The sequence below is a fragment of the Ochotona princeps genome, chromosome 24 (genome assembly GCF_030435755.1).
Source record: "Ochotona princeps isolate mOchPri1 chromosome 24, mOchPri1.hap1, whole genome shotgun sequence".
Taxonomy (NCBI): domain Eukaryota; kingdom Metazoa; phylum Chordata; class Mammalia; order Lagomorpha; family Ochotonidae; genus Ochotona; species Ochotona princeps.
The window spans coordinates 17,131,915-17,157,053 of record NC_080855.1 but is presented as its reverse complement, the minus strand read 5'-3'; the positions used below and the strand labels follow the sequence as shown (position 1 = coordinate 17,157,053).

Below are 25,139 nucleotides of genomic sequence, written 5' to 3'. Positions count from 1 at the left end.
GCTGCTTGGGGCAAGGCAGACAGGGCTCTACCTGCAGCTTCTGCAAGCAAGCCAAGGGAACACCAAGTGCCCTCAGCCCTTCCCTTATCACCAGCAATCCACTTCCTGCTAGGACACAGCCCTGCTGTGCTGAAACGAGTCTCCTCAACCACAAAGAAACTTCAGTCCTTACTTGGTGAGTATTCTGAGGACACTCAGAGTCAGAGCAGTGACTTAGGGCCTGAGGGACAGAAGTACCCTCTGGCAACTTTATTCCTGAACCTCAGTCACCCCATCTGTAAGATGGGGCTAGTAAAGCAGCACCCATTTCATAATTGTGATCATCAACATATAACACTTTGGTACGGGCCTGGCCCATGCTCACCCCCCTCAGCAAGTCCACGGAGGATGGGGCTGTTGAGCAGGACAGGAGAGTGGGTCACTCACCATTTGTGTGGTTCCGGAGACCTGCGCCACCCCCCACCTGCTCCGTGCACACGTGGTCAACGTTAACCCTCACAGGTCAGTGTGTGAGTGAGCGGTGCCAACTGCCAGGTGGTTTTCCTTCACAAGACAGACTGAGCTAATAAAGGCAACACGGGCTGGACTGGGGAACTAGAGACCAGGGTTTAATTGTCCAACTTGACTGACTTGGATGCGTTCCTGTCGATGTAGAAGATTTTGTCCTGGGTGGTGGGGAAGCCGAGGCCGGCCCCCCGGTTGTGCTTCCAGCTCATGGCCCGGTCGTAGTCCTGCTGCAGCCCCTGCTGCAGCTTCTCTGCTGCCTTCTTGCTGAGCGCCATGTTGGGCCTCCCGAGCATGCTAGGGGGCTGGTTGAAGGAGGGGGACGGGTTCTTAAAGCCACCCATGAGTTTGAGAAATTTCAGCTTCTGTTCCTCGTTTTCAAACCCGGCGGTGTCCCACTGGCCAAACTGTGTTCCCTGTGGGAGACAGCAGGGTCGGTTATCTTTCTAGGTTCTCCTGGCCCTGCCAGGGAGGCCAGTGGTGATGGAAGTGAATGCTGAGTTCCAAGGGTCATCAGACTCAGCCCTGGAACCCCAGAATCAGATCAGGTCCCCACTGGTACCTGTGTGCCCTGCCCTACACAACACCTCATCACTCCCCATAGCTTATGTCACCACCCCTCCTTGTAGCTCGTCCCGCACCTCACCTCCCCGGGTGACAGAGCTTCTGACCAGCCACTCGGGCAGGTTTAGGTGACTCCCTCTTGCCCCAACATGCATCCATCTTCCAGCTCTGGAAATGGGCTTGGAGAGGGCATGTTATCTGCCCAGGCTCCGACCCCCTTGGTAGTGCCGGTGATGGGTGGACACTACTCTCTAGAGTCCAGAGGCAGAAAGGAGGCAAGGGCCTCTTCTCCCTCCCCATGCCAGCCTTGTTCCACACTTACCGCAGCTGCTGTCACAGTCTCTCCTGCTAACTGGAATGACTGTCCCTTCCCGATAGGAGTGACGCCCCACAGTCCCAGCCCGGCTCTGGGAACTTCCCTCTCACACTTGATCTTGAAACCAGTCCTCCAAGCCTGGCCTCTGGCAGCCTTCCATGGGCTCTAGGTACACGTCACCTCGCAGAGCCCCTGCGTCACAACTCACCGTCCTTGTTTCTGAAGCTTCTGTCTTGCCCGACTCCCGATCGATCTCTTCTTGCAAAGCTTTTCTTCTCACCTGAGCAGACAGAAAGATGTGCATGCTGTTATGAGGTGAGGCCGGGGAAAGCAGAAGGTGGTGTGGCTACTCTGCTACCTGTTGGTCCTGAGCCTGCGTGGGCAGGTGCCATTTATCCCTTGACTGATGGGAAAGGCACAGAGAACACCCATATGAGTTTAGCAGCCAGGGCTGGGCCAAAGCCAGGATTTTCCATTCAGGTCTTCTACATGGGTGCAAGGATGCAAATATTTGACCCTCCCATGAAGCCTCCCAGCTACACCTGGTCCCCAGGGGCATCTGAACTGCTAGGCCTAAACCTGCCTTTTGTATTTCAAACTGTTTGTTTCTAAGACCCATCCTGGCAGGGGGTGGGTGAGCACTGTGGTGTTAACAGGTTAGGCTGCCACCTGCAATGCCAGCATGCCATCGGCCTTGGGTCCAGCTCCTTGCTAATGCACTGGATGGCACCTACACCCACCTGGGAGACTAAAGGAAGCTCCTGGCTCCAGCCTGGTCCACCCAAGGCTGTTACAGTCATTTGGGGAGCAAAGTAGGGAGAGATCTTTTACCTGCTAACTCTCCTTTATTTGAAAGGTGATCTTAAACCAGAGCTACTCTGAGTGAAAAACCTTCCCCGAAGCCAAGTCCTGCCTTCTCGTTGCTAACTTTCATGGGAACAGCACCATTGCTTAGCGAGAAGACCGCCTGTGGAGTCAAGCAGGGGCTCTGTGGACCCCAGCACTGCATGAAGCAGCTGTGGGGCCTTGGCCTAGTTATCCCCAGAGCAGGGTGTGGGAGAAACGGAAGTGTCCATGTCCAGAGCATCGGGCACGGCAACTGTGTGGCATAGGGGCAACGACTCCAGTCCCCACTACTGTTTCCTAGCCAACTCTGTGTTAATGTGCCTGGGCAAGCCGTGGAAGGTGACCCAAATGCAGCCTGCTGTGGTTATTCAAGGAATGGGCCTACAGAAGTAAGCTGCTTCCCCCACCTTCAACTCTTGCCTTTCAAATAAATTCTTCAAACTAATCCCAGAAAGTTGTAAGAGATCTGGACATGACAGCAGGCTCTACCTGGTCTATGTGTGCCTCGTCCGTGTTGCCCAACTTCACCAACACCACCTCCAAGTCCGTGTCTGGCTCCTGCAGAGGACAACAGAGGCAGGGGAGGTGGGAGCACACAATGAGATCACAGTGACGTCCAGGACAGACCCCAGAACACGGGCATTCCCCCTCCCCACCCTGCACCACCATATCTGGCAGAGGGAGACGGGCTCAGAGGAAAAGAGATTGCCACCAGCCACCCCAGAGTCTAAGTGAGGATTCCTAACTTGGGGCCTGCTAGGCAACGTCTCTGACTGCAGGGGAAACATCACCTCACATGGTGACCCAAAGGCAGCCAGAGGTGGGTCGGGACCCCACCAGCCAACTGACCACCAAACCCACCCAGCTCACTCTCTGGCACAGCCATCTCCGAGTCCTGCCCTCCAAGGTTCTAACTTCTGCTTCCCCACTATAGCCAGGGTAAACCCGGACCATGCCACCCAGTTCCAGGACCAGTCAGGGCACCCCTCAATTCATTTGTATGAAAATCTAGCCTAGGGCTGGCATTGTGGTGTAGCAGCTAAGCCCCTGCCCACAGTGCCAGCATCTTTATGAGCGAGTCCTGGCTGCTCTACTTCAATCCAGCTGCTTCTAACGTGCTCAGGCAGGCAGTGGAAGATGGCCCAAGTGCCTGATACCCACATGGAACTCCTGGCTTCAGCCTGGTCCAGCAGTTTGTTGTGACGATTTGGGAAGCAAACCAGTGGACAGAAATCTTTTTGTCACTCCCTTCCCCCGTCACTCTGCCCTTCAATCACTCCCTTCCCCGTCACTCTGCCCTTCAAACATATTAAATAAACCTCCAGGTGAAAAACCATCCAGCCCCGAATGGGAGCTGGGCTTCCATCGCTCAAGTTTCTGAACCATGGAAGTGTTGGGTACAAGAAGACTAAAAAGCTGGGAAGAAACCCTGTGACCGAAGCCACCTCCACTAGGCCCTCAACCATAGGGGGTTGAGCCCAGTGCAGAACGAACGAACGAACGAACGAACGAACACACACACACACACACACACACACACACACACACACACACACACACACACGGAGCCCCCTGTCTCAGTAGGGTGCAGCTCCTGGGTCCAGCACATACTTGCCAACAGTGGACAGGGCCCTCTGGCCACTTAGTACTGAGTTGGGAGGAGAACCAAGGGTGTGTCCTGTCTGCTGCACTTCCTATCCGCCAATGGCCTGGGAAGATGGTCCAAGGCCTTGGGCCTTGGGCCCCTGTACTCCCAAGGGAGACAATGGGAGAAGCTCCTGCCTTTGGCCCAGCGCCAGTTGTTGCAGACATTTGGGGAGTGAACCAGAGAGGAGAGAGAGGACAATGATTCACTCCCAAGTGACTGCAACGGCCGGCGCTGCGCCCATCCAAAGCCGGGGCTGGATGGGAAGTGGAGCAGCCGGGATTAGAACCGGCACCCATGGGCGTTCAAGGCAAGGACTTCAGCCACTAAGCCACGCCGCCGGGCCAACCGCTTCTCAAAGTCCTCGACTGCTCTGCTTTCCCAGGCCGCAGGGAGCTGGATGGGAAGTGGAGCAGCCGGGATTAGAACCGGCGCCCATGGGCGTTCAAGGCAAGGACTTCAGCCGCTAAGCCACGCCGCCGGCCCAACCTCTACCTTTCAAACAAGTCAATTTAAAGAGATGGGGTGGGGGAGAGAAAGAAAAGGGCAAAACCCAAAGTGCAGAAGCCAGGCTAGCCAGATTTGAATCCCAGCGCGCCTCCTGCTGGCAGGGTATGGAATTTTCTGGAGCATGAGGACATCAGACAGGAAAGCGGCTCGCAGGTGGGGTCAGCACCAGAGCACTCAAGCAATGCCCACCACCAGCAACTGACCAACAGGTAATTGCTGGGAGGACACATACACGCACACACAGGAATGACAGCCTGCCCCGCCACTCCAGGGGGCCTGTTCCAAGGAAAACAATGCCATCACCAGGCCCCCACCTTCTCCTGAAAGGCACACCCTGCCTCCTCCTCTGAAACCAGCTTGCCTAGCAGCAGACAGCAGGTTCAGCTGAGGCTGACTTCCCTGGTGCCCCACACCTGGCAGGGGAGCAAGGCTTCTAGAACAATGACCCAGCCGGGGTCTCCAGGTCTGTGGCTTCAGAGGTGCCCCCACTGCCTCCTCAGGGAGGCCTCTAGAGCCATGAGACCAGCTTGCTCTGGGGTCGGGGCGAGACCAGGAATAAAACCGAGAGAGAAAAAGCACCAAGTCCAGAGTTGAGGAGGGAATCCTTCCAGGCACCTGTGCTGTGTGCCGAGCTCAGTGAGCTCCCAGAGCCACTGGTCCCCCTTGGGATTTGAACTCTGCGGTTCCTGAGCTTTGGACAGCAGGTGACACAGCCCAGGAAGCAAGGGCTTTGGCCAAAACCTGGGACTTTGTTCAGTTTCCAAGGGCAAACGGTGGTAACTCAGGGAGCTGCGGCAGCACGAGAGCCCTGGATCACCATGACTCTATTGTGAGCCCCTGCATCCAGCCGTACCTGAGGTTAGCACATCACAACCCTGCTCGTGAACAGGGCCACAAACCCCTTTTGTGGCAGCAGTCAAGTCTTCTCAGGGCTCCACGTGCCCATGTGGATGCCAACATGCACCTGCCTTCCCGGTCCCACTCCGTCCCCTGCAGAGACAAAGCACATTTTGGCAGAAGGCTCTTACCTCCTCGCAAAGGTCTCCGGCCCCATTGCTCTCTTTCCGCTTCTTCTTCTTCTTCTTTTTCGGAGCTGGCTCCTCCGGGATGGGCTGCTGCTCCACCTGCTTCTTCAACTTGCTCTTCTTCTTTGTCGGGGCCTTGAGGCCATCTCCTATGGGGACGTACTCTGGGGCATCGAGCAGGACCAGCTTCTTTTTGCTGCCTTTCCTAGAGCTGCTCTCCCAGGACCTGGCCGGCTGGCACTGGTTGAGAAGGTCATCTCCCTCCTGGTGGATTTTCTTCTTCTTCTTGACCTTCACACGATGCTCCCGGGGGCTCTCCGGCTTCCGCTTCTGACTGAGGGCCGCCTGCTCCTCCACCGAGCACCTGTACAGTGCATCTTCCACCTCCGAGAACCACGGGTTCTGGACTGCGAAGGGGCCGGGCTCTTGCGTCTTTTTCTCCTTCTTGTGCTTTTTGGGCTTCCTGCCAAGTCTGGTCGCTTCCTCGCCCTGTCCAGGGTCTGGGGAAATCTTGACCCTTAGGTCATGGGCCACAGTCAGAGGCACCAAGGACTTCTTCCTCTTCTTCTTCTCCTCCTCCTCCTCCTCCCTGCTGAGGGGCTCCAAGTGGCTGGGTGACAGCTTCCTGGGGCTCCGGGACTTCTTCGTCCGTCGGGCCTGCAACGTGACCTCAGGGTCCAGGCGATCCTCACCCAAGGTGTGGCTCTTCTTTTTCTTCTTCTTCTTCACCAGCGGCACCTCAGCCACCTGTCCTGGAACTGAGCTCTTGGAAGGGGAGGCGGCCCTCCGTGGAGACATAGCCATGAAGTAAGCAGCATGGCGTAGAGCTGAATAATCAGTCTCTGCCTCTTTAACCAGCTTCTTTTTCTTTTTCTTCTTCTTTTTCTCTGGGAACTCAAGGCCCAGGTCTATTTTGGGAGTCTTGTTGATCATCCCTACCAAAAAAAAAATAAAGATACAAGTTACCCTGGCTTCAATCCTATTAAAGCACCTCCAAAAGCTAAATTTCTTTAAGACTATAATCTGAAAGGATTATAAGGAAAAAGTAAGGAGAATGGCCATAGGTCCTTTGGTTAAAAGCAAAGACAAGACAGGAGTTTACATTCAAAGCAGTTTTAGGTTCAACTCCAAGCTGCTTTCTTCCCCAACCTTGGGAGCCGGCGTTGTGGCACACTGGGTTGAGCTACCATTGGCAACCCTGCCATCCCACATCTGAGTGCCAATTCTAATCCTAGTTGCACTACTTCCAATCTAGCTCCCATGCCTGCTGACGGATCTGGGAAGGCAGCAGAGGATGGCCAAAGTGCTTGGGCCCCTTTCCCCCACACGAGACCCAGATGGGAGTTCTGAGCTCTTGGCTCAGCCCTGGTCCAGCTCCAGCCACAGTGGCCATTTGGGGAGTGAACTAGCAGAGGGAATACCAGTCTCTCCTCTTTAAATCAAAAAGTTACAGTAAGAGGAGAGAGTGCTCCTCCCTCTGCCAGTTCACTTCCCAAATGGCCACCTGAAGCCAGGAGCTTCTTTCTGGTCTCCCACGTGGGTATGGGAATCCAAGGACTTGGGCTACCCTCTGCAGCTTTCTCAGGCCATAACCAGGGAGCTAGATCAAAAGTGGAGCAGCTGGGATACAAACCAGCACACATATGGGATACTGACATGGCAAGTGGAGGCTTGCCCTGATGCCAGCCCAATAAATTACTCTAAAAATATGTGGGATGATATTATGGCATAGCACAAATTAAGCCTCTGCCTGCTATGCCAGCATCCCATATGAGCACTGGTCTGAGTCCTGGCTGCTCCACTGTTGTGCCTGGGAAAGCAGCAGAGGATGGCCTAACTGCTTAGGCCCCTGCACCCACATGGGGGACCCAGAAGAAGCTTCTGGCTCCTGGCTTTGCTCTGGCCCAACTCTGGTTATCGCAGCCATTTGGGGAGTATAGTAGCAGATGAAAGATTGTATTCTTCTCTCCATCCTTTCAAGTAAAAAAAGAAAAAAAAAACTTAAAGCCACCTACTCTCCCTAAGCGTCAAGGTTCTCATCTGGAATATTGGGGGGGGGGGGAAGAGGGGAACAGGCCACTAACAACAACTTTCTCAAAGAGGTAATGAAAACACCAAGTGGGAGAATTCATGCAAGTATATTGTGTGAACATTGTTCATTCCTTTGCCTAAGCCCCTAAACCTCCAAGTGCAGGCCAGGCACCGAGGACACACCATCATCAAGCCAGACAGCCAAGCAATCCCAGGGCCAGCCCAACTGGCTGACTCCCACTAGAGGCTCCTGCCAAAGCGATGAGCGTCGCCACCCGCACCCTGAGGGCCCTCTGACTTGCCCTCCTGTGGGCTAAACAAGAGCTGGAGGAGGTCATGGTGAGAGGCCCCAGCTGCAACCTGAGTGACCGGGGTTCTGATGGTGACCTTGACTTACTCTTGCCACACAGTCGTGGCTTCTCTGGGCCTCCTTTTCCCATCTGTCAGGAGAGAAGGAACCAGTAGCTTTCCCTAGCAGCCAGCCAGCTTGCACACCTGTTTCCTGAAATTTCAGATTGACGACCCACATGCAATGACAACACCACACAGCAACCTAGCCACTTTCCCTAGTTAAACGGGATGCAGACACCTGCCAGGGAGGACTAGAGCCCTAAACATACTTCAGCTACCAGCAGGCTTACCTCTCACATTCATCGCCAGCCTAGCTCCTGCTGCTTCTCAGGCTAGGGGAACAGGGGACACTCAGGGCAGCCAGAAACCAAACCTGCAGGCGTGTATGATGGGTTCAGGGAAGGTCGAGGGCTTCTTCATCCTGCAGCCCCTTGGCCCTAGAGCCCTGGGGGTCCACACTGGCCCTGGTTCACTGGCAGTGTTCACAAGCCAAGTGCATTTATAGGCTGCTCCAAAAGCGAAGATACACAAACATTCATCATTCACTTCTGCCCTGTCCTGTTTCCCAAAGCATGAGCCCACCTCAATGCCTGGTCTGTTACGAGGGGCTCACTATATACTGAAGGAACACTAAGAGAGACGAACCACTGGCCTTCCACCAACAGGCTGTTGTGGGAAAATAACAGGTATAATGGCTACGACGACACGGGCAGTATAAGCAAGAAAGCAGGGTGATGGAAGGCGTGGAACCTGCCCTACCACTCTCCTGGGAAGTTCTGAAGAACCAGGCTTTGTAGCCTGGGCAGCTGCAGGAGGCAGGTTGCTGCCAATGAGTGCCTTGAGCTAGCCAAAGTGGCGAGGTTCACCGGACAGGTGAAGGCATACAGGGTCCTGAGGCTGCGGTGCTATGTGGCCAGAGAGGTGAGATCCCGACAAAGGCGCCGCGGGAAGGTGGGGTGCCCCCTAAAACCCCCTTCCAAGCAGCGCGGCCTTCGGCCCCGAAGCGCCCCCAAGGCTCGCCTGTGATTCCCGGGCTGTGAGGCTCCAGGCGGGGATTCCAACCAGCACGCCAGTCTCCCGTACGACCCGGCCGCCCCACCGCGGCATGCGGCCAGGGCGGGCGCACAACGCCCATCCGGGAGCGGACCTAGGAATGTGGGAACCCCGCTTCTCCCCACCGCGCAGATCCCCGCTCCCCAAAGCCCGATCTGCAGCCGCCCGCTTTCCCGCCACCATCCCGGCGCCCGCACTCACCCGTCCGCCAAGGGTCTCCGCATCCACGTGAGAGTCTGCACCGCCGCGACCCGGAACTCAACTTCCACTCGCTCACCGGGCCTGGCGAAATCCAGTTCCTTCCGGGTCGCTGGCGGGAGGCGCCTGCGGTTGCTGTGGAAACGGCGTCCATGGCGGCGCTGCGACCCGTCTCTAGCCGTTGCGGCCTGCGCGAGGAGCCCGATGGCTCTGCGGACTCGACGGGCACCTCCCGGACGCCGGTGCTCACCGTGTCGTCTGTGTCAAGCGAGCCGACTGGGTCGCCGGGGCAGGTCACCGAGCCACCGGGGGGCAAAAACCTGTGGGAGCAGATCTGTGAGGGTAGGCGAAGGGGAATTGGTCGACCTGGGTGGGACCGGGGCGCCCACTGTGTGCCAGGCGGCTGACGTCGGGGGGCGGAGGGTGCGCGCTCAGGGTCTCGGGACTGTGAAGCTCGGAGCGGCTGGCTCCGGGTTGTGCCTCCTCTAACTGCGATCTATCAGCGGGGCGAAGGCGAGGGGAACGCTCCCGGAATGGGACTAGAAGTCCGGTGCGGCTCTGAACCCTCATTTAGTGAACGGAAAAGAATGGCCGAGGCGCGCGGAGGGACTCAGACCCGGCAGGTGCCGAGGTCCCACCCACAGATCTTCATGTAGACGCAGCTGGTGGCCCGCGCCAACCGTGCCCTAATACCCTCAAACGGAGTGTAGCTTATCTTGCTCTGCGGCCCTTCCAAAGACCTTGGTCTTGAGGGCTTATAACATTCCTCCCTTAGGCTGGCCTAGTTAAGGAATTCCTTCCCCTCTCTGTAAGACGGAACTAACAATGGCACCTGTAGCTCGGGGGAGGGGGTGAGAGAGGAGCAGCAAAGTGCCTGATAACAGTTAAGAGCTGAGAGGTGTTTTTTTTTTTTTTTTTGTCCTTTTGTTTTTAAGATTTTTTTTATCATTTATTCATTAATTACATTGTATTACGTGACACAGTTTCATAGGTACTGGGATTCTCCCCCCCTTACCCCAACCCTCCCCCCATGGTGGATTCCTCCATCTTGATGCATAACCACAGTTTAAGTTCCATTGGGATTCCCTCATTGCAAGCATATACCATATAGAGAGTCCAGCATCCTATTGTCAAGTTCAACGGCCTCTTAGGGAGGCCCTCTCTGGTTTGAAGGCAGAGCCAGCAGAGTGTCATCCTGATCAATTAGAAGCTCCAACATACCATCAGCAGCAATCCAGGTACGATGAGGCTGGTGCAGAGTCCACTGATTGACATAGTCCATCATAGAGTCTCCCCTTGTCCAGTATTTCGCTGCCAACATATAGCTGAGTTGGTTGACCTACCTACTCCATCTTCCATCTTTTCTTGGTTAATGTTCTGATTCCTCCATTTTGATTGAGGGAGTCCCCAAAGAAACTTTGAGGTGTTCCCAGACCAGGTTCTTACATGTACTAGTAAGCACAGTGCCCGCCACAGTCCATCACCCCGATCAGCTGGTGGTTGCAACTGCTGGGTTGGTTCTAATCTCAGCCCCGACCTCCACTGGAACCAATGCGTATTGCAGTCCATCCTGGTTCTGCCCATCACACACTCGGCCCTCACCTTAACCAGTGGGAGGTGTGCTGGTTGGGTGCTGCGTTCCTAACCGGCACAGGAAGCCTCGCCTTGGCATTTTGTGTTGTGTACTGTTTTTATCACAACCGAACCTGGCCAGACCCCCACACAGCTCCAGCGCTTGGACTTGCCAGTGGATGACGCGAGCTGACTCAGCCTGGTCCGCCCCCAACCCAAGCCAAATATATGCAAGTGGGACACTTGCCATAGCCTCTTCTGGGTTGTTTACCTCCATGCTTCCTGCATTTATTTGTAGGGTCAGTGTCCTGTCAGAGGAACTGTTCAGGTTCCTCCATCAGACCCCCTCCTGGTGTCAGGTTTCGCGCATACATGCAGCAGGTCCATGGGCCAGCACTGCTCATTTCGTCTCTTGCCCCAGCAGGAGCAGCAGCCTTTCCTAACTGGTCTTCAATCCAATCTGGTTCCTGCTGTTGGAAGTTTCAGCCCAGCCACGGCTCGTCCATACCCACATATAGCTCATATATGGCTCAGTTGGGGTTGAAACCTAGCCGAGTCCGTCCCACATCTACCCTGGTCCTCCGGAGCACCAAACTGTGTTGCAGTCTAACCTGGCACGGTGCGTCAAGTCCCAGTCCACACTTGTGCCAAGGGAGACTACAACTGTGACCCAACCAGAACTCCGCCCCCTTCCAGTTCCTGCGCCCCTTAGTGGGAAACTCCACCCAGCCAGGGCCTCCCCCTGGCTCCCCAACCAGGCCTGTTCCCCAACCAGGCCTGTTCCCAGCCAGTGTTAAGTATGCCAGTAGTTGCTCTGGGTCAGCTCAGCACACCCCATAGACTGTCATGCCTCCTGCATTGTCTCCACTGGCCCTCCTAAACCATCCAGTGGGGTCAGAATTCCCACAGGGTTTGGCCCACACATCCCCGACACATTCTACCCCCGGGTATGGTTCTCGAATGCCAGTCAATGTCATGGTCTTGACTACTGTGACCCCTCTGCTGATCTCTCATCCTATTAGGCAATGGGGACATCCTGCTGGTGTGACCCCTCTGCTGATCTCTCATCCTATTAGGCAATGGGGACATCCTGCTGGACAAGCCCGAATTTTGGCTTTTGAATGAACTGGTGTTCGGTAATCTGCATTATAAAGTGATTACAGGTTCTTCAGAGGAAGATTTACTGCCATTGAGAATCTTTAGGACTGATACACGTCCCCAGAGCACTGTGGGTTCAGCGTGGAGAGCTGAGAGTTCTTAATGAAGTGTGGTGGGTGGGTGGTTTCGCTCCTCAGGTCACGGGTTGGGATTTTTCATTCTGTGGCCACCTGCGCTGCCCAGGCAACCTGCACCATCAGTTGAGGCCCCTGGACTCTTGTAGCTATTGAATATTTGAAATGTAGTTAGTACAGTTGAGGAGCTGGATTTTTAATACATTTAAATCACCCTCATGTGGCTAATGGCTGCTAAATTAGACAGTGCAGGTTAGTAAATGTAGAATGGAAAAGAAAATCAGTATACCAGCATACAACAGAAAGTGGAGGAGAGAGGGAGGGAATATGGAGTTGATGCCTTTAAAGGCCTCCTGTGTCAACCTCTGTCGGCTGCTTAGGTCCCTTCTGGACAATGCACTAGAAAGTCCTGCTCCATTTCATGTGTTCTCACAGAACTTGCACCCTTGGGTCCCTCCCCCTTGGTGCCATGCCCAGCAGCTAGTAACTGCCACTCAGAAGAATTGAGGGCAAGGCATGGCGACTGCCTTCTGCCCAGCGCCCTCACCTGGCTAAGCCAAGCAAGTGCTTCAGAATACAGTTCCCCCTGGACTGTTGTCTGGGCAGGTGCTCAGAATGAGGGAGCTGTTGGACTCCCTCACAGGGCTGGGGGGAGGACCGGATATGATCATGGACATGAAGGAACCCGCTCAGAGGACTCTATAAATGTAGGTTTTCACCTGCGAGGAAACATGCATTGCATTTTAGAATCCAAGTTGATTTTGATCCAGCTGGCCTGTAGGAAGAAAACCCAGAGTTTTGTTGCTCTCTGAAAATTAAGTCAGCTGTTGCCACTTGTAAAGGGACAAGCATTACCAAAGGAAGCCGGTGAGATCTGGCAGACCACACAAATGGACACTGTGATGCTTTCTGCAACCCAGAATAAGCCTCATTCCTCAGCAATTCATAGATAGCCATGAGTAAATGCAGTGCTTTGCAACAAAAAGCACACAGCAGGCTTCCTGGTGATTCTATCTTTGACGTTATTAAGTGCTGCATTCTAGGACACCCTCTGCGTTTAGAAAGCAAGTTACTCCAGTGAGTGGCCCTGGAGGCAGCTCAGTGCCTGAGGACAAGGCACAGGGCCTGGTGTAGCACAGTGGGTTCAGCTGTTTGCTTGAGATGCCTGCCTCCCTGTGCAGGTGCTGGTTTGATGCCTCCCTGTTCTCCCTATCAGCCAGCTTCCTGCTCATCATCCTGGGAGGCAGTAGGCATCAGCTCACCTGCTTGGGCCCCTGCCACCCATGTGGGAGACCCAGATGGAGTGCGGGGCTCCTGGCTCTGGCCCCGCCCAGGGCTGCCTGCTGTAAGCATTTGGAAAGTCAGCTGGCAGACGGAATCAATCTCTCTGTTCATCCCTGCTTCTCTCTCTCGTTGTTTTGTCCTTCAACTACGGGTGAACACTTACCCTGTGGCCTTCATCCTACCTGGCTCGCATTCCTCTATGTGCCTAGGTACCTCCCTCGGCGATTTGGGAATAAGTTCTTCAGCTTTCCCCCATCATCTTTCCATGGACAACCAAGGGTTTTGTCCTCTCAGAAACACTTGTGTCAGTGAACTTCCCAGCCAAGGCTGCTAGCCAGATCATACCGAGGCTTGTGGCTTGACCTTGGTGAATTCTGATTTTAGCCAGGACCGAGGGCTTGCAGTTTCTGTGTTGATGCGGCCGTGATTACTCTCAGTAGCCCCGGTATCATCCTTGGGTCTTCCCTTAACCACACACAATCTGGCGACAGCTCTATCCTCTTGTACAGTCTGACCCCTGATCTCATCTACCAGATGCTAACATGGATCCTACCTGAATCAACATTTGTTCCTCTGGCACAGCAGCTGAGCAGGCCATGGGAAAGTGACACCAGCTGACTCTCAGCACTGCCCAGTAGCCAGCTTGCACCAGTACCTTCTCCCCTTACCCATGTCTACTGGTCCAAGGTTGCAATCCTCCCCACCCCCGCTGTGCTCTGTTGTACCGCTTGGCATGGGAGGAGAGTCCTCCAGTTTCCCCAGGCTCACATGTTCACATCTGCACATGTGGAGGACATGGTCAGTGCACCACACTCCCCACTCAGCCCTCCGTCAGCTCTTGGCAATATCCTTGCTTCCACAGGAACTTGCTCTCACACTCACCCCTTCCACATCTTTACAGTCTCCAGCAGGATCTTCACACACCCTGATCTTTCATCTAAGGGACAGAAGATAAAAACCCGCTTGGACTCTGTGATCCTCCAGTTCTCTTCCCTACCCGGCCAAGCTTCTGGAAAAGAACCCGCAGCTCTTGTTCACAACCCTCTCACTCCTGCTTTGTTATAGCACCCCAAAGCAGACCAACTCTGCTTCATCTCTCCGACGAAGAAATTCTCATGCATTCAGCCAACAGGTTCCACCTGCCAGCCGAGGGAACTGCTTTAAACCTCAGGCTCGCTGTGATGGCAGGCACCCCTTCAGATCCCATCAGTGGACCCTGGATCTCTGGAAATGCCCATATCATCCATTCCACATTCCAAATCCCACTCCCAACATGGGGATCTGTCTTATTCGCTTTGCTGTTAGCATTCTAAGATCCCTAGAGATTTCTCCTGTTTAGTATCTCTGCATCTTCCCAGTCTCAGCCCCAGCAGCCCCTCTCCTGGAAAGCCTGCTCCAAAAGCCCTGGATGCAGCTCTCTGTGGCAACATGCTCATCACAACGTTCCTCCCCTCACCACAACATCCATCTCTCCAGCAGCCTTGTGTAACCCCTGGCGTCAGTACATACCTACCAGGTGTTCATCAGGGAGGGGCGGTCCTCTGCAGCCCTTTCACCTTCCTGGTCCATCCTCTCTCATTAAGCCTTCTGTGGGCAAATGCCATTTTAATTGTCTCCATTAGGAACACTCTTAGCTGCAAATAACAGAAAGCTCAGCTCACATCATTCATTTCATTATCTCAAATCCCAGAACCAAGGAGGGGAAGGATTGCAGTTTTGGTCCAAGAGCGTTGCTTAGCGTGGCGAGGTGCCAGGCTCTGCCTGCTCTTTGCAGAGCCTCGCCTTTGCTGCATTAAATAGCAGCCACTTCCACTTATTCCTAAACTAATCTCCGTCCCTCCTGCACGTAGCATCAAATTCCCCTAATCAATGAATCCCATTTCCAAATCCATTCACTGAAAGACTGTTGAGAAAGCATGGAAGCAACTCTCAGCGATCAGAGGGCACAAACGATGGTACATCAGAATGTTTTAAAAAACCGAGTGCTTTCCACAAAATCTCTCGGGCCTTTCGATGGAATAGCACCATTCTGTAATCAATTACATCTTTCAAATTGAAACCACAGGGGAAATTCACAAACATGCCAGAGGCTTTCTCAAACACATCAGATAGGCCTGAAGCCAAGATACACTCCCATTCTTCTTTGTAAACACTCCCACTGTATCTCTTCTGTGGTTTTGTAGCAGTAAAGTTTGTATCTTTTCCATAGAATTCAAGTGAACTCCTAAGAGCTGTCATTGAAATCAATATACAAATGGCAAATATGCTTTAAGAAATGCAAATAAAGGTCAGGCATCCTTTTAAATATGTGTAGGATCGATTATATACTAGAGACACACACAACTGTCAGGAGTACACATTATTGTTAACCTTTTGGCCCAAATTAAATTGTTTCCTGTGGCAGAACAAGTCTGCATCCAAGAATTCATCTTACAAACATACCTCCACCCAGATCAATGATACATGTGTATTTTTAGAAAAAGCTCACTGTAACACTGTTTGCAATAATGAAAAGCTGGTGGTGGGGGAGGGGGAAATCCAAAGGACCCCACACACATTGGGTGGCACGTCATGTATGTAGCAGCACAAGATACAACATGTAGAATGTTTCCCAGCACAGCCAGGCCCTTAATAAATATGAAGGAATGAACAAGGATTGAAAAGTAACTCTGTATACTGTCTATTTTGTTCACCCATTCATTAACTCATCCATCCACTGAGCAGGTATTCTTTAGGGCTTATAAAGGCAGGCATCAACACACCCAGGTGCTTCCCTCCCAAGGCAGACTACTAGCAAAGATAGTCACTAATGTTTATACATTTCAGACAAGAGGAAAACTGATATGAGTTATGAACGAAACAGTGACACTTAGGAAATTTTGTGCTTGGGCAAACCTGACCTTGTCCAAACTATTCTAATATATTTGTGTATCATATATTTTTGAAGATAGACTTGTGGCAAATACCTATTAAAAAGCCATGCCTGGGTTTCCAACTTTTTTCATAAAAGAAAATTTGAAAGTTATATGTGGTATTTGAGAAAGGGAGTGAGATAAGAGGGAGAGAGAGCAAGCCCATCCATTGATTCATACGTTACATGCCAACAGTAGTCATAGCAGAACCAGCCTGAAGACAGGAGCTGGGCGTACAATCCAAGTCTCCCACAAGGATGGCAAAGATCCAAGTACTTGACCCATCACCTGCTACCTCTTAGGTGCTCATGAGCAGGTAGCTGGAATCGGAGCAGAGCTAGCCAGGGCACTCCAACCTGGCACTTGGGTGTCTTAACCTCCAAGCCAAAGCCTGCCCCAATCTAATTGTTTAATTTTGTTCCCTCCCTGCCCCCAAACTATTTCCTCACACGTTAGTAAACATATTGAAAAACATCTTAATGGAGTTATGACAAATCTTAACAATCATAGGGTTGCAGTGGGAATAGGTGTGATGCATATTCCGTGTAAGGCATTTCTATTAAAATATTTCAGTACATATTGTCTTTGTAATCAAAGACACATCTGTAACATCTTTCACACTGGATCAGTGGCTAAGATGTAGTGGGAGAAGAAGGGGTAGGTTTAGTTTCTTGCCTGAGATGTAGAAGGGCTAAGAGCTACAGCTGGGGTTACAGGGGGAGGCGGAGATGGCCTCCACATTCTCACCCGCTTGAGCACACAATCCTTCAGTCACACACTAATCTAGACAGACATTGCCAGGAATTCCCAGATATATATATATATCTGTATATATATATATACATACATACACACACACACACACACACACACATATATATATATATATATAGTCCTTCATGGGTTGACTTTAACGTGGGGAGAGTATCCTAAGTGGGCCACACCGAGCCAGGAGGAGCCATGCAGGAAACTCCTGTGGCCTTCAGAATAGCAACAACCATGAAGTCCATTGTCTGTGTGGTCTCCAGCTGTCAGTCCACAAGACACTTGGGACTCTAGACCTGCAAGTATGAGGAACTGAATCCTCAGATAAGATCACAGCCATGGGGCAAGGGAAAGATATGGGGATGTATGGCATGGTGGCACAGCAAGCTAATCCTCTGCCTGTGAGCACCAGCATTCCATGTAGGCACTGGTTTATGTCCTGGCCACTCCACTTCTGGTCCAGCTCCCTGCTTGTAACCTGGGAAAGCAGCAAAGGATGGCTCAAGACCTTGGGACCCTGCACCCATGGGAGACCCAAAAAATCTCCTGACTTCAGAGTGGCTCAGCTCCAGTCACTGTGGCCACTGGGGGAGTGAACCAGCAGATGAAAGATCTTTGTTTCATCTTCTCTCTGTAAATGTGCCTTTCAGATAAAAGTCTTTCTTGAAAACATCACTGCCACGGGATAGGCCTCTGTGTTAGCCTGGTGACACCCTGAGCTATGCCCAGATTTCTGACGCAAGGGAACTGTGATGTAAGAAATCACCGATGTTGGACTCAATGGGCCCTCCTGATTCCCAGTTTCACTTCCCATGGTCTCCATCACCTGCGGTCAACTTCTGTCTGAAAATACTTACTGGGACAAATGTCAGGGGTTTAAAATAACTCATTACACTACGTTGATATAATAAGCCTATCTTAGTTATTGTTGTTACTGTATCCCTGTGCCTAATCTAAAAATTAAACTTAGAGATAAACATAGGGTTTTGGAAAACCATCCACAGCCTCAGATATCTGGGGAACATCTTGGAATGTATCCCCCACAGAAAAGGGGAGAACCACTGGAATTTACTACACAGCAGTAGAAACTAATACAGTCGGGGCCAGCATTGTGGCACAGCACATTAAGCTGCCACTTTCAACACTGACATCCTATATAGGTGTCGGTTCAAGTCCTGGCTGCTCCACCCTGCTATTGGGAAGTCAGCTAGCAGGTGGAAGATCTCTGAATCTGCCTTCAAATAAATAAATCTTAAAAAAAAAAAACTAATACAGCTGCTATCACAAATCTGTTCATAATCTGAGGATCTGACCTCGGCCTATGTACTACCTTGCCCAGAAACTTGACCCTTCCTAGTCCCAAAAAGATGATGCAGCTGCCTCGAGCATGCTAGCCTTTCCAGAAATAACTTTTTCCCATCTGAGGTAACTAACACAGCCCATAAACCTTATGTCCATCACGCTACAAACCAGCCACCAAAGTTAAGCTGCATGGCCCACTGCCAGGAAGCATGGAACGAGTATTTCTTCCCGCCTCCTTACAGAGTACGAGGCAGAGCTGCCTCCCTTCCCAGAGGGATACAAAGTGAAAGCCGCAGCTCCGGTGAGTATCTCCCAGGGCTTAACCCGAGTCAGAGGCCCCCTAGAGGAGCACAGCATCCACAGCAGCAAAGAACAGCATCACAGCGGGGAGGTGGGCAAGGGAAGGAGTGAGAGACAGAAAGACAGGCTCAGGCCCGATCCTAGCTTTGCTACTCCCGGCAGCTCTAAGTGTGGTCTCACGGGGCCCAAGGTTCCACATCTGTCAGAGAATCCCTCACGCATGACGAGGCTTCTCTGTAGCCCAGAGGAGATCTGAGATGAGAAAGGCCTTCATGCTGAATCCAGCACCTTGTCCATGGACAGGGCAGTTTCAGATGCAGCTGGTCCCTGCCTGTCAGCTGGATAAAGTGAACACGGGGCAGAGAAAAGGATGGGGGTAGCCAGGAGGCAAGGTCCTCAGGATTAAACAGTGGGAGTTTAAAACTGATAAGAAGCAAAGCTCTAGCAGAGAGCTCCGTGTGCACCAGGACAGGCGGTTCAGGGAGAAGGCAGTGCGGACTCATCCCTCTTTCCGGCTCCTAACCTGGCGGTGCCATCGAAACAATGCTGACTCCAGGGCCGTCTGCCTGTCCTGGGGCCTTCCCCTCTGGCTGCTTGAAACAGCCTTCATCCATCCCCATTTCTTTGGGGTCTGTGGGCCCATCTCTCATCTACAGAAAAGGGGGCTCCTTTTCTCTGTCAGAGGTTTCCTTGAGCATCATCTACAGGTGTCCTGGGATGGGCTCGAGGGTCCGCCCCAACCCGAGTTTAAGGTCAGTGGTAGAAGCGCAGCCCTTTGCTAGGCTTCACAAAGCAACACAGGGATTGAGTTTGGCTACCTGCCCCTTCTGTTCACCTTCAGGCTCTGCCCACGGAGGAGGCAGTTGTCCACGGCTTTCATGCAGAGCACTACCTTCCAGCTCCCCCTGCCGCCGTGACCTCACATATACCCTGCCCTCCATATAAGCTGGGAGTCATCGATCCAAAAACATGTAAGTGATGAGGTGAGCTTTCATCTCTTATAGTTTGGGAGCCTGGAACACTGCAAAAACCACAGGATGAGAGAGGGGATGGATACACGGACCTCAGGGAAACCACATCGATCCAAAAGAATAAGCCCCAGTTTTCATTTCAAAGACAAGTATCCTTTATCCCACTGACCTACCTTCAGGGTTAAAATGCAATGAAGAGGTGGGTGTTTGGTAGAGCGGCTAACTTTGCACTTCATACGCCTGCCTCCCATAGCAGAATGCTTGTTTTGATTCCCACCACCTTCTCTGCCAACCTGGTTTCCTGGGAGACAGCAGGTGATGACCCAAGTACCCAGATGGAGTTCCAGGCGCCTGGCTTTGGCTGGTCCCACCCTGGCTGTTGTGAGTGCCTGGGCAGTGAAACAGCAGGTGAAGACTCTCTCCCTTTCTTTCTTTGCCATTCAAATAAAAGGAGGCGAAGAAGATTTTAATGTAGATAACGGCAACAGGCATCATTTGACTTTCCATTACATACAAAGGGGTGGGTGAGAAAGGCATGAAGATGTGTAGGATGAAGGAGCAAATATCACTTTGCCCTCCTCCACGTGTGGACACTGGCGGTGCTATCTGCAGATCTGCCACCCTGACCCCAGGGCCATGGGGTTGTCCTCCAGCCAGACCCCCTCGCGGGGCTGTATTCTGGGCTCTCTGCTGGCAGCCGGTGGTCCCTGGCTGACTGTGGCTGCTGTCACTCAGGCTACAGGGCCCTGTCCATTTCATTCCCCCACCTGTTACCCTTAGGCATCACTCCCCTCCCACCTTGCTCCTGCTGCCTTGGGGCTGTCACAGCTGGGGAATTGGCTGTGAGAAGGCCTGGCTCACATCCCTGCCAGCTACAGAGCTCATGGGGACATTTCAAGATTCTTCCTTTAGAAAATAATTTATTAATGCTAAAGGCAGAGAAAGAGACAGACACACCCACACAGAGATCTTCTATGCACTGTCAAATGCCTGCCATGGCCCTGGCTGGGAACCCAATCCTGGCTTCCCCTGGGACCCGGTCACCTGAGCCATCACTGCTGCTTCCCAGGGTACGCATCAACAGAAAACTGGACTTTGGAGTGGATCCAGGGCTCAATCCCAGGTTCTTGGACAAAGGATGTAGGGGTTCCCAAGCAGTATGCCAATCACTGCACCAAATGCCTGCCTCTTTGGTTTCTTTACTAATTCACCCTAAGTCTGCCATCTGGAGTAAACCATAAAACTTAGTCAATTACTGAACACATGGCACCTTTTGAGCTCAGAGGGAAATCCCAGAGTAATATGGGCCATTTCGAATCTGCAGAGGGATTTTTTGTTTTGTTTTAGGTTCCCCCAAAGAATATTTGGAAACATTCATCTTTCCAGTTCTGCTTCCTGGAATGGCCAGCCTACTTCACCAGGCAAAGAAAGAAAAATGCTTCGAGGTCAGTTGTTGTTCGGCATGGTTTTCTTCTTTGTAAACTCTTGGTCACTCACTCTGCTCAGATGGGTAACACTGTGTCTCGATGCTGTTGGGTTACCATTCTCAGAATGAGCGTCCTGGGCGGGAAAGCCTGTGATTTGGGGCACTCAGCCAGGCTCAGCCGTGCAGTTAGAAGCACACACACTCGTCCTGCCCTCTGCCTGGCCACGTGGGTATCCTGTCCTGCTTGGCATCCCTGCCCACCCTCCTCCTGTGTGATTTGGCACCAAGACTTTTGGGTCATTTGTCCATGTTTACAGCATGCGCTGATGAAAGCTGTCCCAACCTTGTTTTTCACTCTGGGCTGATGTCCCTCCTCTCAGCTTTCCCTGCTCTATCTCATGCCAACTGTCCCATGTGGAACTTGCTCTGGGAGAAGCCTAGTGCTCACCAAGTGCACCAAGGATCTGGGGGATCTCCTCACCCCACAGCCAGCTGTTTGTATGAACCAGGTTCCATTCCCGGCACACCCAATAGAGAGCTTGAGAGAATCTGAGGGGTTATGGTCAAAGCCCAAATTTGAATTTTAGCACTTTGGATGAGCCACAGGAAAAGAGTGACAAAAAGTATTTACTCTTGAGCAAACACTTGCTTTCTGTAGGCACTCGGTTTTATCATCCATTACTTCAGTTAGCCCTTATAGCATCCTTCTGCAATCCTCTGTTTAAAAACATTTTTTTTGCTATTTTTATTTGAAAGGCAGAGAGAGACAACCAGACAAAGAGATTTCCATGCACTGGCTCACTCTCCAAATTCCTGCATAGCCAGCGTGGCATGTGGTGGCAGGGACTCAAATACCTGAGGCATCACTGCAGCTCCTGTGGGGTGCAGATTGGCAGGAAGCTGGACCATAAGCAGAGCTGGGACTTGAACCCTGGTGCTTCAATAACAGATGCAGGTTTCCCAGGCAAAAGCTTAACTGCTCAGTCCAATGCCTGTCCCTTCTCCCTATTGTTACCGTCTAGCATTCTGCAGGTAAGAATACAGAGGGGCGGGGGATGAGAGATATGATCAAGGGTGAATGGCAGAGCTAGGACCTGAATGCAGATTAAACTGTCAATCATCATTAAATTAGTCTAGCATGATGGCTCAATTAGCTAATCCTCTGTGTGCAACAGCAGGCATCCCGTATGGGTGCTAGTTCATATTACGGCTGCTCCACTTTCCATGCAGCTCCCTGCCAATGGCCTGTGAAAGCAGTGGGAGGATGGCCCAAAGCCTTGGGACCCTGCACTCAAGTGGGAGACCTGGAAGAAGCTACTGGCTCCTGGCTTCAGATTGGCTCAGTGACCCTGCCTTTTAAATAAAAATAAAATAAATCTTTAAAAACTATTTATTTACTCCAGGGGACAGAGGAAAGGAGGGAGGGAGAAAGGAGGTTCAGTGAGTAAGAGAGGGAGAGATCGAGCGAGGCCATTACTGCATCACTTCACATACTTAGCATTGCTGGAGAAGAGCCACCCACGACTAAAGCCGAGAGCAGGAACAGAATCCAGGCCTGCTCTGCGTGTGGCAGAAGTTCAGTTGCCTGCTGCCTGCCAGAGATTCTGCCAGCAGGGAGCTGAAATCAGGAGCCAGGGCTAGGGAGCAAACACAGGTATGCTAATATGAGGCCTGGGCATCTTAGCTGCTAGTCTGGTCTGTCCAATTCTGTAGTTCCGCAAACTCCAAATCGGGAAAACTGCACTTCAAGGCAGGGTCTGTCCCCCCAACAAGCTGTGTGAACCTGATGAGTTCCATGTCAAGTACCTGATCATGCAAGTTTATTTATATATAATGAAGATTTAAAATTCCCATTACTATGGACTATAAATTCTAACCAATTAGTTCATCTTTAAATCTTCATAATATTCATAACAAAAAGCAATATTTCCCCATTCTTCAAGTTTTGAAAGAGATTACAACAGTCCTGAGCAAAAAATCTGCAGTCTGATCTCCCTACATTAACTCAGCCTTAGAATTAGATCAAGACCCCGTCCATTCTCTGAGCTGAATCCAGCCAATGAAACAGGCTTATTTAGCCATTTCCCAGATGTTCATTCTCAACCATACATGCCAAGGGTCACAGAGGAAGATTTAAGGGACATCTTTATAGCATCCCAGAACACGCCATAGATAACATCAAACGGGCCTCCTAGTTTTGCCCGTGAAATCAGCCACGTGCCCACAGTGTTTTGCATTGTGTCAGACACATTTAAAATTTACTGCGTCTAGACAGCTGGTAGAAGTGGCTTGTGGGTGGGCCAACCATAGACCTTGTTCAGACACTGCCTGGGCGTCTCCTAACTCACACAGCACATCCAGATCAAGCTGGAGGCAACAGCATCAGAATCTACTACCCAACAAATACCAGCATCACATGTAAGTTGGGGAGTTGTCAAAGTCTGGGGGGGGCATTGTACCTAGATCCCAGTCTTAGGGCAATATTTGATGAGATTTAAAAAAATAAGCAGGCATGCCCCCTTTTTTAAAAAAGTCTGGAAAAATAGAAATTACAAGTAAATAGCATACCCAAACCCTCCTACTGGCCCCTGCTGCCCCATCTAGGTTATTTTTTCAGGTACCCGACCTCCATTCCTCCCCATTCATTCCTCTCTAATGTGGCATTAAAATCTCCTGGGTGAAGTTTCTTCCCAGGTTACTTAGTGACCCAGTCCTGTCACAAGCTGTGGCCTACCGCAAGGATGAAAAGGAGGCCAGGCTGGCCGGAAAAGAGTAAACAAAGGAGATGGGAGAAGAGGTGGCCAGGCTGTATCACGTAGGCCAGGAGGGAGTGGAGATTTATGTGGAGAACAGCAGGACATCATGGGATAGGTATCTCAAGTGCATATCTAATTATATGTATATATATATATATTCATTAAAATGTAGAGAGAGAGCACATAGTATCAATATTCCATCCACTATTTTATTTCCCAAATGCCTACAATATTTGGGATTGGATCTCTTTCTCTGTACTTCCAAATAAAAAATAGATTAACAAAAAATCTTTTAAAAAAAAATGGGAGGATGGGAATGGCATTCTGGCATAGTGCATTAAGCTACCCTCTGCAGTGCTGGCATCCTATATAAGCACTGGCTCAATGCCAGCTACTCTACCTCCAATCCGGCTCCCCGCTAAATGTGCCTGGGAAAGCAGCGCAAGATGGCCCAAGTGCTTGGGTCACCTCCACCACTCACCAGAGAGATGCAGGTGGAGTGCGAGGCTGCTGGCCCAGCTCCTGCCACCGCAGCCAATTGAGTAGCAAAACAACAGATGGAAGACCTCTGATTCTGCCTTTCAAAGAAAGAAATTAATCTTAAAAAAGACAAGACAAAGAAAACACAGGACTATAGAGACAGAAGCTGTGGGAGAATCCCTCCTTGACCTAAGCCCTAACTGTCCTAACTCCTGGCACCAGACCCCCTCCCCAAGGCTATTTGCAAGCCTGGCCTGCACTACCCTTGGGCTCCCGGGCACTCTCCCTCTGCCACCCTCTAGGTCTAGTTATGGATCCTCCCTCATATGGCCTTTGGATTGGGAATTTTTCCTTGAGATCCTTGGCTTTTGACTCTAATTCCTTAGAAAAATCTGAGGATTTGAGTTTTTGTCTTTGGAAGGCAGGAAGGAACCGTTATTAAAGATGCGATACTATCATAGAGAAATCAGAAACTGACAAAAATTGTCATTGGTGATCCTAACCGACTGACCTGTTTAGTACCTTTCTGGGTTTTTCAAAATCCACATTCACACATACTCACTGTCATCCTAATTCTGTTTTCTTATTGTACCAATTGCTTATAACCATTCTATTTAAACTTTTTTTTAAGATTTTACTTTTTTTATTGGAAAGGCAGAGAGAGAGAGAGAGAGAGAGAGAGGAGATACAGAAAGATCTTCCATCTGCTGGTTTTTTCCCCAAGTGGCCGCAATGGCTGGAACTGAGCCAGCCTGAAGCCAGGAACCAGGAGCTTCTTTTGGGTGTCCCATGTGGGTACAGGATCCCAAGGCTTTGGGCCATCCTCAATTGGTTTCCCAGGCCACAAGTAGGGAGTTGGAAGAGAAGTTGAGCAGCCTAGAAACAAACCAGCACCCATATGGGATCCTAGCGGATGCAAGGTGAAGATTTTAGCCGCTAGGCTATTGCAACAGGCCCTCTAAGATTTATTGATTTATTTTAGGGACAGAATTAGAGAAATAAGAGATCTTCCATCTCTGGCTCACTCCCTAGGTGGCCGCAATGGCCAGGGCTGGACCAGGCCAAAGTCAGGAGTTCGAAACTCCTCTGGGTTCCC

General features: G+C 51.5%; 2 protein-coding genes across 2 annotated transcripts in view; one reads left to right on the top strand and one right to left on the bottom strand.

Moving 5' to 3' along the window:
- Positions 1 to 587: 587 nt before the first annotated feature.
- Positions 588 to 9,197, bottom strand: KNOP1 (lysine rich nucleolar protein 1). The gene is made up of 5 exons (XM_004587084.4): positions 9,047 to 9,197; positions 5,414 to 6,345; positions 2,720 to 2,788; positions 1,593 to 1,664; positions 588 to 920 (listed from the first exon to the last, which is right to left on the bottom strand). Exons 1-5 carry the CDS (start codon positions 9,195 to 9,197, stop codon positions 609 to 611), a joined length of 1,536 nt encoding a protein of 511 aa, XP_004587141.4. The 3' UTR covers positions 588 to 608.
- The window catches only part of IQCK (IQ motif containing K), an 82,546-nt gene continuing 66,602 nt past the window's right edge, over positions 9,196 to 25,139 (top strand). Inside the window, exons 1-4 of the mRNA XM_036492970.2 lie at positions 9,196 to 9,385; positions 18,353 to 18,411; positions 19,252 to 19,381; positions 20,729 to 20,826. Coding sequence (XP_036348863.2) covers positions 9,196 to 9,385; positions 18,353 to 18,411; positions 19,252 to 19,381; positions 20,729 to 20,826 — 477 coding nt within the window. The remainder of the gene's footprint in view (positions 9,386 to 18,352; positions 18,412 to 19,251; positions 19,382 to 20,728; positions 20,827 to 25,139) is intronic.

What these genes read in the sequence shown, in the direction of transcription:
- KNOP1 (XM_004587084.4), bottom strand. Translation starts at nt 9,197, where the DNA reads ATGGACGCCGTTTCCACAGCAACCGCAGGCGCCTCCCGCCAGCGACCC. An exon ending in CCGGAGACCTTTGCGAGGAG is followed by an intron (nt 2,789 to 5,413) that starts GTAAGAGCCTTC and finishes TGTCCTCTGCAG; the next exon opens with GAGCCAGACACGGACTTGGA. An exon ending in ACGAGGCACACATAGACCAG is followed by an intron (nt 1,665 to 2,719) that starts GTAGAGCCTGCT and finishes CTGTCTGCTCAG; the next exon opens with GTGAGAAGAAAAGCTTTGCA.